The sequence below is a fragment of the Vanacampus margaritifer genome, chromosome 9 (genome assembly GCF_051991255.1).
Source record: "Vanacampus margaritifer isolate UIUO_Vmar chromosome 9, RoL_Vmar_1.0, whole genome shotgun sequence".
NCBI lineage: Eukaryota > Metazoa > Chordata > Actinopteri > Syngnathiformes > Syngnathidae > Vanacampus > Vanacampus margaritifer.
In genome coordinates, this window is record NC_135440.1 from 2,875,975 (window position 1) to 2,888,613 (window position 12,639).

A 12,639-nucleotide genomic window follows, 5' to 3' on the forward strand; every position below is an offset into this window, starting at 1 on the left:
ATTAAAAAAATGAGAACATGCTCGTGTTCCCCAAACCCTTGCCGTTCTAAAGAGCAATTTCTTGAATCTGTATCTTGAAGAGTTAAGTCGTGGGAGGCTCTTCTTTGAGGTGTGCGTCTCTCATTCAATCTCAATGCAATGTGGGTGCGTGACGTCACTTCAACTCGTCACCATGGCCACAATCTTTGCTCACTAGACATCAAATTCTCACATTTTGTAGTCACGAGTGTCTTCTTTCAGACAAACTAACTTTTATTTGGCTAAGGTGTCATTTAGTACCTTTATTTTCACCTTAAGCAAGAGAAGTCGGACTAATTCGCCTGTCTTTTACATGTTAATTTCAGGCGCCTTCCTCTCTCCATTTCTGATAAATCATAAGTTTTCAACCTGCTCTCATTTGGTCATTTTTTATCCGATTAAGAAAATGAGAACATGCTCGTGTTCCCCAAGCCCTTGCCGTTTTAACGAGCCATTTCTTGAATCTGTATCTTCAACCGTTAAGTCGTGAGAGGCTTTTGTTCAAGGGATGCTTCTCTCATGCAATCTCAATGGAATGTGGGGCGCGTGACGGCTCCAAGTCAAAAATGGGTGTGCGCTCTTAAAGTGACAGTGACATATTTTTAGATTATGGTTAACTTCCACATTTCTTGACTGATTCCAGTCATTTAAATTTTAAACTGTTCAGCTCATTTACATTTTTTGAAATACATTTTCAGGGACAGTGAGATACTTTTAGTTGATGTTCATTATGGTTAACTTCCACATTTCTTGACCGATTCCAGTCATTTAAATTTTAAACTGTTCAGCTCATTTACATTTTTTTAAATACATGTGCGCTGCGGGCGCTGCAGGAACGCTACAATGTATTCATAGTATCGATACCATGACAAGGTAGTATCGTATCCGGATATGACGTGCTAGTATATAGAACGTACTCAAAAAAGTATCCATACTTTTGACAACCCTACTTTCTACACCAATGTACACCCCGATTTACTAACTGTGCACTGTGCACCTTTCAAATGTGCAAAAATAAGTCTCATCCAGGTAGTACGTTTGTAGTGAACATCACCCGTTTTAGTTTTTTTGCAACCCTATCAAAGACTAAAGAACTGCCTTTTTGTTGGCATTCTCCTCAGAGATTGGTTTACCTCTACAGGTGACCAATGACCATCTCTTCAATATTAAAAAGCCTCGCAGGCCATATATATAGTTTACCCATGTCTGTCCTAGCCTATGACTCTCTTTCTTCAGCTCCACGATAACTTCATTTTGACTTTTCACCAAGAATCATGACAATGTTAAGCGGGTTTGTCCCGAACGGATCGGGGGCGACAAACAATTAACGTCCGTAAATAGAAATAAACATTTCTTGCCAGATGTCATTTTTGTATAAGAGTTGGTTCTCAAGATGGCAAGAAGTATGGATATTTTCCAAAGCGAGTCTTTTTCCCCACACTATGCTCTGTCATATTCAGACGCAATTGACACCAATCTGGGATCTTTATCCTTTTTTACTTTGGTGGAATCACACAAGAGGGCTTCAAGCAAGGTACAAGGAACAAGGAACAAGTAACAAGTAAACGACATCTTGAGTAGATTTGTCCCGAATGGGTTGGGGTGATGAAGAAGTAAACGGCCATAAATAGAAACACGCATGTCTTACACGATGTTGCTTTTATATCAAAGTTGTTTCTCCATACCCTACAGGTATTTTCGAAAGAAAATATTGTTTTCCTTCATAGCCATATTTATTGTACAATGCAATGTGACTGTGTGGAACTTACCTTTGCATGTTGGAACAGCACCACACCACGTGCCGTTATTGGTGCAGGTCCTGGTGACATTGTGGCCCCCTCCAATCATCACAAAACCCAGTTGGCACATATAGGTGACATTGTGGCCCACTGTGTTGTCATCACCAAATCTGAGCCCGTTTGCTGGGATTCCTGGATCACCACAAGTGATCACTGTCATTAGGGATGAAAAAAAAAAATAGGCATCATGCAATGTCACAAGTACAAGTTTGAATTGTGATGACAGTTTATCATCACTTAGAACAATACTGTTTTATTGGAGTGAGGTCCCTGACAAATGCCTTTACAGTACACATGTATGTATTCATCACACTTCCATTTCAGAAAGCAATCTGAATTTGTGAAAACACAGGAGAGGCCAACTTTTCTCCTCCAATTTATTGTTAGTCTCCCAATTTTACTATCTCGTTACACATTTAAAAAATAGTCTCACATGCACATTTATTTAGAGTTAATTTAACGTTTGTGGGTTTCAATGATACACCGGTGCATCATAAAAGTACTGTAGCTAACTATAATGCGAGGGGTATCCTATGTGTACACAAGAACACTAAAAACCTGAGGATTAGAATTGTGGGATTGACGAGAATATACTACATGATCATACTTTTGATGTACAAGTGGTTTGAAAATTTCACCACCTAACTTTGTAAAAAGCTGTGTCCTAGCACACTAAAATACAAGCATGTGGCTAAATATTGCCCATTACAATGCCAGGTATTGACCTCAATCTATCTGATGGATATTAGAGATGACAACATACAGTACATTTAATTGCATTTTGCAGCCCTTTCACCTTTCAGCCTGCATTTGCACTCAGCTATTAGAAATCTTGACTGACTGTTTCACCCTCATTTATTAGAACATCTTGTTGCATGTTGTTGTCCTTGGACACCCCCTTACATAATATTGATTAAGGTTTGAAACATAATATTTAATATTTTTTTTATCGTCAGTTCTTGCCAAGGCCATCAACATTCTGATGTTAAGGTACTTTGTCTAAAAGACTGACAGCAACTGCTACAGCATCACAATGTTGCAAACAAATCTATTTTAAGTAAGTGCTTTTGTGTTTACTGTAAACTTTAGATTGTTCAAATATGCAATGAGAAGTGTCGCACATCAATGGGTCACCAGTTATTTAAAAAAATAGAAACCAGTTTGCTGATTCATTAGTAAACAATCAAAACACAGTTATGTAACTTGTGGGATGCCTGAGGGATCAATTAAGGGGCCAGTTCTCTTTCTCCTTCATGTAAATGATATTATAGCTGTTTCGAAATTGTTAAAATGTATCTTGTTTGCAGTTGGCACCACTTTATTTTATGCCGGGAAAAAATATATAATATATTACAGGTAATAGAGAAAGAGTTTAAGAATATTATGAAGTGGTTCAACGCCAACAGACTTTCTATAAATATTAGTAAAACCAGATTTATGATATTTATTTGTAGAAATATAGAAGTTGAAGGAACACCGAATATAAATTGCAGTGAATAGAAATAGAAAGACTAATTAAGTTAAGCTTCTAAGTATTATTATTGATGAACATCTAACATGGAAAACACATATAGAATATGTTAAATCTAAGGTATCCCAAACTGTTTTATATAAGGTTAAAGAATCATTGAACACGAATGCTTTGCTATTGTTATATAATTCATTGATTGTTCCACCTGACCTATTTCATTGAAGTGTGGGGGTGTGCTAGTAAAACCCATACCGAAGCCATCTTTCTTCTACAGAAACGCGCTATTCGAATTTTTTCAGCTGCAGATACAAAGATAACACTAACCCAATATTTATACAACTAAAAACGTTAACATTTCATGATTGATGGAGTATAAGCGCCTTAAAATATTAAATAAAAAACATCATGATATTTTACCAAAGAACACGCGTATCAGATTAAAAAAGGGGAAAGTGGGTACAAATTAAGAGGAACTGATATTTTAACCTAAAATTAGAACACAACAAAAATAAAGATGTATTTCAATTCAAGGTAATATTAATTGTTATAGTAATATTACTAATTAAAATTAAAAAAAACAATTACAAATGTCGTGTTATCAAAAAAATTTGTTTAATATCATAATAAGGCATTATACACTGCAGTTTTTTTGGTATTGAAAGTGACACCGTTGCCATTTTTGGACACCCCAGTATACTGTATTACTGTTTTACCACCCAACCCTAATTGCAATAAATTTAGAGAAGTCATTACAATTCATTTTACATGTAGTATTGGCAAATCCCTAGCATGCAAAAAAAAAAATCAAGTGCAGACCAGCCAGACAACATTTTTGTATTTTCTGGAGACACAGTACTGGATATTTAAACAGTTTGAAAAGTTAAACAGGATTGATCTCCCATTGCATTACTGCACCAGCACTTGCTTTGGCTTAACCAGACTTCCCCAATCTTGGCCCTTGAGGGCCGCAGTCCTACATGTTCTAGATGTTTCCATCCTCCAACCCACCTGATTTATATAATCTGTCATGATCTTGTGCCCAGAATACAACCCCAAAGCAGAGCCAACACACGTTAAGAACAAAAAAACAAAAAAAAGTTTAACTAAGGGAGCATGAGGACATGAGCAGAGAAAAAATGCAAACAAGAAAGTACACCAGCAAAAGGCTATTGCGGAAACATAGAACACACACACTGGTGGACAGGTGGAGCACGATGAGAGCTAGATGCCGGAATTAGGCAGGGAAAATGGGTGAATAATAAAAGTCAAGTCATCTTTATTTATTATTTATTTTTCAAACAACCATAGCTGCTAAAACAAAAACAACAGTGACAAAAGTGTAAAAATGTAAACTCACCCATAGAAACAAAAGAAACAAGAATTTAACTAAAAGTAGGACATCCTAACTACACAAGAAAGGACCAACCAACAAACTAGGGAAATTTCACATGACACAAAGGAACCAGAATTACTTACATGGGCGATAACAAGAAGGCGAGAACTAGTGAAATGTTGAAGAAAGCAAGCACATGTTCGACCGAGGGGCAAAAAGCAACAAGCAACAATAATCTGGTGACCATCTTCCACCTTTCCAGTACCAAACAGGTGTAAAAACAGTTGCATTGTGGTGCATCTGTAATGAAGAGCTGAGAGCTGAGTGGTAGATGGCATCTAGTTTTTGTGTGTATATAAATTAAGTCACCATAATCCAGTACTGATAAAGCATCCTTTTCCTTGCTGAGAAAGCGTTTGTTCATTCAAAAAAATAAAAATAAAAACCCTAACTTAGGTCTGAGTTGTTTTTTTAAAAGGCTCTCAATATGGACTTCAATAGACAGCTTGTCGTCCAGCCAAAAACCTACTTATTTGTAGGATGACACCCTCTCTATTAAAGCGCCTTTTAGACTTGAAGTGGGTGAGCGTGAATGGGTAAAAAACATTAATTTAGTTGTTGTACCATTTAAAACCAACCATAATCTAATCAGACATTCTTGCACTTGAACAAAAGTTGACTGTAAATATGTTATTGATTCACTTACTGACGTAGCTGAGGTGTACACAATAGTATCATCTGCGTAAAAATGAACCTTTGCTTAATTAAGTCACTAAATATTAAGTATTTATTCTTCTTTTCCCGTCAGGGGTCGCCACAGCGAATCAGTTGCCTCCATCTAACCCTGTCCTCTGCAACCTCTGCTCTCACACTAACTACCTTCATGTCTTCGTTAACTACATCCATGAACCTCCTTTTTGGTCTTCTTCTTGACCTCCTGCCTGGCATTTGGAAACTCAGCATCCTTCTGCCATTATACTCACTATCTCTCCTCTGGACATGTCCAAACCATCTCAGTCTGGCCTCTCTGACTTTATCTCCAAAGCCTCTAATGTGCTGTCCCTCTGATGTACTCATTCTTGATTCTATCCATCCTTGTCACTCCCAAAGAGAACCTCAGCATCTTCATCCCTGCCACCTCCACCTCTGCCTTCTGTCTTTTCCTCAGTGGCTCTGTCTCCAGACCAAACAACATCGCTAGTCTCACCACAGTTTTATAAAACTTTAATTTAATTTTAGCTGAAACTCTTCTATCACACATCACACCTGACACTTTTCTCCACCCGTTCCAGCCTGCCTGCACACGCTTCTTCACTTCTTTTCCACACTCTCCATTGCTCTTGACTGTTGACCCTAATTATTTAAACTCCTCCACCTTCTTGGTCTCTTCTCCCTGTCACCTCACTCCACCTGTTCCCTGCTTTCACGACAGATCACAATGTCATCTGCAAACATCCTAGTCTATGGATATTCCTGTCTAACCTCATTTGTCATCCTGCCCATTACCATAGCAAACAAAAAGGGTCTCAGATTTGATCCCTGATGTAGTCCCTCCTCCACTTTGAACTCCTCCGTCACACCTACAGCACACCTCACCACTGTCCAACAGTCCTCATACATGAACTTGAACATACTTCTCTGCCACTCCAGACTTCCTCATACAAAACCACAGTTCCTCTCTGGGCTTCCTGTCATAAGCTTTCTCCAGATCTACAAAGACACAATGCAGCTCCTTCTGACCTTCTCTGTACTTCTTTATCAACATCCGCAAAGCAAATACTCCATCTGTGGTACTCTTTTTTGGCATGAAACCATACTGTTGCTCACAAATGTTCACATCTGCCCTCAGTCTAGCTTCAACTATTCTTTCCCATAGCTTCATTGTGTGGCTCATTAGCTTTATTCCTCTGTAGTTGCCACAACTCTGCACGTCTCAATTGTTCTTAAAAATGGGCACCAGCACACTTCTCCATCATTCCTCAGGCATCTTCTCACTATCTAAGATCCTGTTGAACAACTCAGTCAGAAATTCTACTGCTACCTCTCCTAGACACGTCCATACCTCCACAGGTATATCATCAGAACCAAGTGCCTTTTTACACTTCATCCTCTTCAATGCCCTTCTCACTTCATCCTTACTAATCCAGTACTGGTCCACAATAGTCACCTCTTCTACTCTTTGTTCTCTCTCATTTTACTCATTCATCAACTCTTCAAAGTACTCTTTCCATCTTCCCATCTCACTACTAGCATCTGTCAACACACTTCCATCCCTATCCTTTATTACCCTAACCTGTTGCACATCTTTCCCATCTCTGTCTCTTTGCCTTGCCAACCTGTATAGACCAGTCTCTCCCTCCTTACTATCCAACCTAGCATGCAAGTAATCGTAAGCCCTACTTTCACCCTATAAGGTTTTTCCTTGTACTCCTGTCTACTTTCGTCAGTCCTGTCAGTGTCCCACTTCTTCTTAGCTAACCTCTTTCCCTGGATCCACTTCTGCACGACAGATCACAATGTCATCTGCAAACATCATAGTCCATGGAGATTCCTGTCTAACTTCGTCTGTCATCCTGCCCATTACCATAGCAAACAAAAAGGGTCTCAGATTTGATCCCTGATGTAGTCCCTCCTCCACTTTGAACTCCTCCGTCACACCTACAGCACACCTCACCACTGTCTTACAGTCCTCACAGATCTCTCTTGTTCTTAAAAATGGGCACCAGCGAGGAGGAGACGCAAGGAGGAGGAGACGCATGCGCGAGATGCTGTGATTATCGCGAGACCTACAGCGAGACCGGGACACCCCAACATGGCAGCGCCCTGCTGCTAAGATAGAACTAGCTCTATTATGCTAAACTAATTCGAGTTTAACCATCATATATCTTGGCTTTTCTCTTTTCTCTTTCATCCGACAGATTTGGAATACCATCCAACGTGGAGGACCTCGAACGCTTCATTGACGGTTATTTTTACAACTGCGCGATGGAGGACTCTTCCGTCGAGAAACCGTCTAAGAAATCCTCTAAAAAGAGAAAGAATGACTCAGCGACGGACACGGACGACCTAACTACTACGGAGGTCTCGGTCAGTATGCTGGAGTCCATAAATAAAAAGTTAGAGGTCCTCTCCCTAATCTGCGAGGAGGTGAAAGGATTTAAGGTAAGTATGGAATTCTTCAGCCAACAAATAAATGATCTCCAACGCAACAATGCCGAGATACACGCTACACTCGTGACTGTTTCAGCCGAGTTAGAAACCATTAAAAAGGAAAATAAAATGCTAAAAGAAACTATTCTGGATGTTCAATCCCGTAGCATGCAGGATAATTTAATATTCTCAGGTATATCCGAGAACACCTCTGACAATCCAGAGGTTGAGATAAAAAAATTTATGACGACATCGTTAAAAATTCCTCAGGAGACGGTAAATAACATCTCCTTTCACCGGGTACATCGGCTTGGAGCCCGTAGGGGCAATAGACCCCGTCCTATTATCGCCAAATTTGAGCATTTTAAACAAAAAGTATTTGTTAAAAGTAAAGGACGGGAGCTTAAAGGGACCTCATTCGGAATGAATGACCAATTCCCTAGAGAGATTAATGAGCGGCGAAAGGTACTGTTTCCTATAATGAAACAAAATAGGCAGGAGGGTAAACGGACTATGATGGTCGTTGATAAACTATACATCGATGGCCAACTATTCCGGAACCCCAACTCCACTCCCTGACTGTTCTAATTAGCATCGATGGAACTAAACTTTGTTTGATTATTAGATGTATACGTATACATATACATATACATATAATGTATATGTGGTTATAAAACCTAAAATATGAATACTCATTATGTTTACGCTATATTATAAATATAATAATAATACATAACTATATCTAAAAGTAGATTTAAACAAAAAAAAAAAAATCTCGCTTGGGTTACCAGTTACTGGTGTATTATAATGTTTAACTCCCCACTAACGTCCTTCACTTTCACATCCCTACCCGTTTTTTCACTGTTATATTTACTTACACATTTCCTTATATTTTACACAAATTATATAAATCACCTAACTACTTTGATTCTATCCTATAACATGCCAGTATTGACAAATGGCCTATGCAGATATTTACACAGGACTGAGCCTATATTGTTTGTATGCATAAATTAGTTCTGGTTTCCTGGAATGTTTGTGGCGCTCGCTCACAGGCAAAAAGAATAAAAACTTTAGACCATCTCTTAAAATTAAAAGCAGATATTTGCCTCCTGCAAGAAACCCACCTACAAAAATCTGAAGAAAAATTATTTATTGATAAGAATTTTAGCCAAGCATACTCTGCCCCTTATAACAGCAGACAAAGAGGAGTCTGTATACTCATACATAAGAATTTACTCTTTACTCTAAATAATACAATAACAGACCCAGAGGGCCGATACATTATTATTCAGATAACTATATTTAATAAGATATATACACTTGGCAATTTATATGCCCCTAATAATGATGATCCGGCCTTTTTCCATGAATTTTTCTCTCAGCTGTTTGATTTAGCAGCGAACTCTACTATTATTATTGGAGGAGACTTTAACACAGTCTTAAATCCATTAATAGACCGTTCTAATAACACAACATGTATAAGGCGATTACAATCTACTAAAGTAATAGGGGAATATATGGATGATTTTGGCCTCGTCGACAGCTGGAGACTTAAAAACCCAAATAAGAAGGAATTTACCTTCTTTTCCGCTGTACACCGGTCTTTTTCAAGAATTGATTATTTTCTTACAAATAACTCTATTGCTGATAAAACTGTTACAAAAATACATCCTATTATTATTAGCGACCACGCACCAGTCTCACTTTCCCTACAAGTTGATTTTACCTTTAAACCACCACCAACATGGCGTTTTAACATCTCTCTGCTAAACGATGCAGAGTTTGATAAAATTATAAGGAAAGAGTGGGCAGACTTTTTGGAAATAAATGACTCTCCAGGCCTATCGCCATCTCTTCTCTGGGAAGCTGGGAAAGCAGTAATTAGAGGTAAAATTATATCATATTCATCTTATAAAAAGAAACAGGATCAAAAATTTGAAAATGACTTGGAAGATAAAATTAAACAACTGACGGATGAGTACGCAATAAACCCAAATGACCAAATATGGACTGACTTACAAAATACAAAAATACAGTTAGACGATATGCTAACTAAAAAGACAGAGTTTATAATACAACAATTGAGATACAACAACTTTGAATATAATAACAAATCAGGTAAATTTCTTGCAAACCAACTTCAACGCAATCGGGAAAAATCTCTTATAACGGCTATTAAAGGGACAACTGGTGAATGTACACAATCACCAGAAGAAATTAATCAAATTTTTTATAACTATTATCGCAACCTATACTCAGAAACTAACAAACCTAACCCTGAGCATATTGAGGCATTCCTCAGTAGCTTAAATATGCCTCAGTTAACTACTGAATATAAAGATATGTTAGAAGCGCCAATTACTATAAACGAGTTGTACAGTGCTCTAGATAGTATGCCTAATGGCAAGGCACCTGGCCCAGATGGTTATCCGGCTATATTTTTTAAGCACTACTGGTTAATGCTTGCTCCGCTATTCTTAAGAGTAGTAACAGAAATTAAAACTAATGGTTACATACGTCCACACATGAATACAGCAGCAATTAAACTTTTATTAAAGCCAGAAAAAGACCCCACCCTTCCATCAAGTTACCGTCCGATTTCACTAATTAACACTGATATCAAAATTATTACTAAGGCTTTCACATCTAGATTAGAAACAGTAATCTCGACAATTATTCATAACGACCAAACAGGCTTTATTAAAGATCGCCACTCTACTAATAATATTAGGAGGCTCTTTAACCTTATTAGCATGTCACAGCGGCATGATAAGAAGGCAGTTATTATATCGTTGGATGCAGAAAAAGCTTTTGACAAAGTTAACTGGTCCTTCCTCTTTGCTGTTTTAAATAAATTTGGCTTTGGGAAATCATTTATCCACTGGGTGTCAGTATTATATGATTCTCCCAAAGCTACAGTTACTACTAACGGGATTATATCTAAGAGCTTTATTTTACAGAGAGGCACAAGACAGGGATGCCCACTATCCCCTTTATTATTTGCAATATTTATCGAGCCACTTGCAATAGCCATACGCCAGGAAAGAAGGATTCAAGGAATTCACTCTGGGGTAACAGAACATAAAATTAATCTATATGCCGATGATATTTTACTTTATCTAGAAAACCCGGCGATTTCGTTAGGGGAAGTATTTAACTTAATAACTAAATTCTCACAGTTGTCAGATTATTCTATTAACTGGACAAAATCAACACTTCTACCTATTACAGAAAATTCATGGAACCCTGCAAGCCAGGACCCACATTACTCATTTCCTATAGGTAATTTAAAATACTTAGGCATAAAAATCTCACCTAAATTAACTGATTTAATTCATTTAAATTTTTCTCCACTTCTGGATAACATTCATAGTGACTTGGAACGCTGGAATAATCTTCCTATTTCTTTAATAGGACGAATAGCCACCGTTAAAATGAAAGTTTTACCTAAAATAAACTATTTTTTCTCAATGATTCCATTTAAACCTACGGCTAAATGGTTCCAGTTGTTGGACTCAGCCGTTACAAAATTTTACTGGAAAAAAAAAAAAGCAAAGATTAGTCTATCTACTCTTCAGAAAAGTAAATCCAAAGGTGGCCTAGAGGCACCAAATTTTATGTACTACTATATAGCTAACCAGCTACAATATATCGTTCTATGGGCACAACCCAACAGAGATACTAACTGTTGGCTGGAACTAGAACAGAAGGATTGTAATAACCTCAGACTTCTAGATTTACTCTTTATTACAACATCGATTAAGTGACATAATTGTTTTAAAAACCCAATGATCTCCGCCACCCTGACTGCTTGGTGGAAGGCATTAGAAATTACAAAAGCCCAAGTGGAGCCCTGTGGGCTTTCTCCCCTATGGCATAACCCTGACTTTCGAATTAACAACCAAACGTTTTATTTAGGTGTGTGGGAGCAGAAAGGAATCACACATCTTCACCATCTCTTCTCAGATAATATGTTTATATCATATACATCTTTGCTCCAAAAATACAAAATAACAAACGGAAATTTTTTACATTATCTGCAAGTTAAAAATATGATAAAGAAACAAATTCCAACACTTCAGGGTACGCTCCAACCGCCTGGCTTAGCTAAAGATATTACCAAGCTTTCTCCGACAACAACAAAAAAACTTTCAAAAATATATAAGTTACTTTCATATACGGATAAAATGTCTTTACCCATCTTAAAATGGGAGACAGACTTGTCTATAGCTCCGGAATCTGACTTTTGGATTCAAGTTTGTGAAAATGCATTTAAAATGACAAAACACACAAATTTACAACTTATCCAATACAAAATAATCCATAGAACATACATTACTCAATATATGATGAAGAAAATGGGCCTCTCCGACTCCGACATTTGTCTCCAGTGTTTACAAAACACTACAGACACTTATTTTCATGCTTTATGGTTATGCACCCCGGTTATGTATTTCTGGACTAAAGTCTTAGAAAAACTTTCCGCTATCTTGGACTATAGGATACCTTTATCTCCAAACTTGTGTTTGCTAGGTGACCTAACAACAACTGACCTACCACATAAACAATTTCAATCTACACTTGTAGCCCTTACTATCGCTAAAAAAACAATTCTTGTTAACTGGAAAAATAAACAAACTCTGAATATCGACCAATGGTCTAACCTCCTCATAAATCACATTTTAATGGAAAAAATATCGGCCTCAAATAAAAAACAAATATCAAAATTCATAGAAATATGGTCTACGTATATAGAATATTTTAACCTAATTCTGGTTATTTAATTCTGCCTGTTAGCGAGAGCCACCACATCGTGATAACTTACATTGATGTCTCTGCATTTGGCAGTTTGTTACTAATGGTTG

At 37.5% G+C, this 12,639-nt stretch overlaps 1 protein-coding gene across 2 annotated transcripts in view; it reads right to left on the reverse strand.

Annotated features, from left to right (window-relative positions):
- Window positions 1–12,639, reverse strand: part of LOC144057714 (CUB and sushi domain-containing protein 3-like) — a 566,138-nt gene that overhangs the window by 87,071 nt on the left and 466,428 nt on the right. For both annotated transcript variants that reach the window (XM_077575584.1, XM_077575583.1), the window contains exon 59: window positions 1,788–1,970. In XM_077575584.1, coding sequence (XP_077431710.1) covers window positions 1,788–1,970 — 183 coding nt within the window. The remainder of the gene's footprint in view (window positions 1–1,787; window positions 1,971–12,639) is intronic.